Source organism: Etheostoma spectabile, chromosome 14 (assembly GCF_008692095.1).
Source record: "Etheostoma spectabile isolate EspeVRDwgs_2016 chromosome 14, UIUC_Espe_1.0, whole genome shotgun sequence".
NCBI classification, from domain to species: domain Eukaryota; kingdom Metazoa; phylum Chordata; class Actinopteri; order Perciformes; family Percidae; genus Etheostoma; species Etheostoma spectabile.
The window spans coordinates 5,239,204-5,242,527 of record NC_045746.1 but is presented as its reverse complement, the minus strand read 5'-3'; the positions used below and the strand labels follow the sequence as shown (position 1 = coordinate 5,242,527).

Here is a 3,324-nt window from a genome sequence, read left to right as displayed (position 1 = left end):
AGAAATGGGTAGAAATAGTTATAGCCGAAGCATTCACTGTGTAATACTCAAAATGATATACCTCGTCAAAAAATCTGGAAACAAAACCTATGCCATTGGGTTGCCAGGCCAGCTGTTACTGGTCCAGATGTTTTGGGGGGGGCAGATACTGCAACATTGGGCCACTATTGTGCTTGGCACATTGTCTGGGTCAGTTCTGGGTCAGTTCTTATATCATAAGAAGGTAATACAATGTGTAATCAAGTGATGACTGATTAACATTAATGTAAATGCTAAATGCCCTAATACCTGTTGATACTACAACAATGCAAAGGCTCTTAACCCTACAGTTTTGCACATATCATGTAAGACTTAATTTCTCCATTTTTTTTGCACAAAACTCTCCAGAAAGTGCCATTTAATGGTTTATTTTTCAAACATTTTTCCTGGGGGGGCATACCCCCAGACCCCCCTAGGGGGAGCCCCCCATCCCCCCACACATAACAAATCCCAATTTAAACCCTGAAGGATAATGATGCTGAAAGAACAGAAGAAATTGCTTTGTATGTGGCAAAATATGGGTTGGCCTCCCCAAATCTCACTCCAAGGTTTGGGGAAAAGTTGGCAGCTCTGGTTTTAGCTTGTAGCTCTCTTAACATTTTAATAGCCAGTTAAGTTCTTCTTGGACGAAGGCAGAACTTTCTTTCTGTGTCTGTCAGTCAGTGTTTCCAATGTTAATTAGTACCTCGCACATGCAGGATATGTACAAGAGCCCATACTGTAGGTGGGCGGAGGTGAGATATAAAACCGGCAGCCAGTTGCCCTGCAGCAACTGATAATGAATGTAAATAGATGGAAATCCTTGAATTTCAGTGTTTTTCTGAGAAAAAGGACTGTTTAGTTGTTCGTCTCCAGGTGGGAGAGCAGGAGGAGGAGAAGAAGAAGGAGGAGGTGGGAGGAACATATGTGTTCTTCTTCACAGCAGATCCATATTTATGATGCCTCTGAGGGTTGTGGAGACAGTGTAACAGTGGGTCATTGTGGTGTTGGAACATTCACCCAACTTTTAAGCATTGCGGTTTACCTCTGGGGGGGTACTCTGCTCTGCTTGTTGACGGACCGATGCGACCACGGTGGGCCAACGCGACTGGAACGCTGCACTTCATTTAAACTAACCAGCAAGCAACTTTCCATCTGGTTTGGTGTTGTTCTACTCGGTTTCTGGAACAGCCTGCCCCCTTCACTGAGGTCGAAGGGCACCACTCTAACTTCATTCATACTTTGACCTCTCAGTTCAGCGTGTTCTTTACTCTTGAACCAACTGTTGTTCAGAAATCTGAAAAGTCAATCAGAATAACTGACTTTTGTGGGAAAACACAACGTTCAGAATTATATTTCGAATGAAGGGATTATAGGTGTGTTTATAACAAGGTGCATGTAGTTGCAATGCAATACAAATACTACATATAATATAATGATATTAAAACAACGCATCCATGGTCACACATAGTGTGAAGAACATGAGCAGATTTTTAACCACTGGGAATACATATTTCTGATAACTCACTGTCTATTGATAGATAAGTTATAAACAAACAACAAGCATGAGGGCTCCCATGGGACTCCATGGTGCCTTCAGGTACAGCTCATTCAACTAATGGTGCATTCATTTGTGCCTCTTAAAAAACCCCTGAGTAACTCAGTCTGTTTTTGGAGCGTACCCACCTTCCATCTAGTGGCTCTGCTACTCAATCAAATCGTGACCCTGCTCTTGTGTGCAGGGTGGATTTCTTCATCCCCGGTGTGGAGAAGGTGGGAGGTTTCTCCATGTGCTCCAGCCCGGGTTTGCTGCAGAGGGAGGGCATTGTTGAACTGGCCGTCAAATACACCAAACACCCCCCAGCACACTGGATCCACACCACGGTGAGTGGGGCAGAGAATTATGAAATTCCCCAAATTACTGTCAGTGATCCTTTTCCTGGGGACATTATTGAAAGTTACCTGGAAATGTTGCTGCCTATGTGTTGGAATATTTAGAAAAAAAATAGATCTGATCATCTGTCTACTGATTTGGAAGATTACATTGCTTGTGTATGCATGAGGGAGATGGTGAAAATTGAAAGAAGGCGAGGGTGCAAGAAAAGAGATGCAAGAAGGAGTGGAGCGATCAGGGTATTGAGAAATGGTTAAAATTTTATAGAGTGAGGAAAATAAAGACTGCCGCCACATAATCACTCCACTGGTTATGAGGCGTCAAAAGAAAAATGGCCAGTCAGATGAGATTTTCCGATATCTTGTGTTTTTTTTTTTTTTCAGCCCTGCAGAAGCGGTGGGCATTAACCTGTATTAAAAACGTGATGCACTCCCAATTGAACATCTATTACATTAAAACATTTAAATCATAATCTGTCATAATTTTCTTTTCGGTGTTAGCCATATGATCCCCGATGTTTTTCAATCGTTTATTTGCTGTCAAGGGTTCGTCAAAGTGAGTCGGCAAATTTGAAAAATTGCCTGCGTAGCTGAAGCAGAATTGTGGTAGTGAAGCTAAAAATTTAAGATATGTGAAGTTGGTGTTTAACTGAGTGTAGAGCAAGCCGACAGTGTAAATAAAGCTTGTGTGAACACATAAAAATGTTATATGAAAATGTTCTTGGTGCATAACTTTATTTTGTCTACAAGGACATTTAATCCAGTAGTAGTGCGAGTAGTTGTGTGAATATACGTTTCCTTTCTGATTACCTTCCCCTTCCATTTCTGCACTCTGCATGTTTGTTTGCAGCTTCTGTGTTTGATGATGCGCCCTAATAAACAGCTTTGAGCTACTACGCCTTGTGTAAATAAGTATCAGAAAGCGGTGGGATGTGTTTGAGCATTCTTCGACTTACAGCTCTCTGCTCTGGGACCGTTTGATGATCTGTTTGTTTGATATTGCGCTCCGACTCCTCTCTGTAAGCAGGAATAGTGTAGGCACCACAACAGCAGATTGTGTGTGTGTTTGTGTGTGCGCGTGCGTGTGTGCTTGTGTTTGTGTTTGTGTGCAGATAAAGGCATATTTATTGCTCCTTTTGACTTCAAAAGACCTTTTCTGCGAAATTTGCGAAGTCACTCCCACCCATAGCGTAGGTTGTTGTTTTTCTTCCATGCTGATCTACTGTAACAGTGTCTGTTTCCTGAGGCCTGTCTGTGGAGTTTATTTCAAAATGTGTATTTCAGCTGGAGACCAAAGAGAAATGTTGGGAATCTAAATTACCCAGCTCAACACAGTGTGTTGCTATCTCCATAAAGGTCCCATGGTATTTCAATTTCACTTTTTGAGGTTTTTTAACATTAATATGAGTTCCC

At 41.9% G+C, this 3,324-nt stretch overlaps 1 protein-coding gene across 1 annotated transcript in view; it reads left to right on the top strand.

Moving 5' to 3' along the window:
* The window catches only part of oxnad1 (oxidoreductase NAD-binding domain containing 1), a gene marked incomplete at its 3' end in the record, with an annotated part of 8,358 nt that overhangs the window by 3,558 nt on the left and 1,476 nt on the right, over positions 1–3,324 (top strand). The window contains 1 exon segment of the mRNA XM_032536038.1: positions 1,761–1,902. Within this exon segment, the coding sequence (XP_032391929.1) occupies positions 1,761–1,902 (142 nt within the window).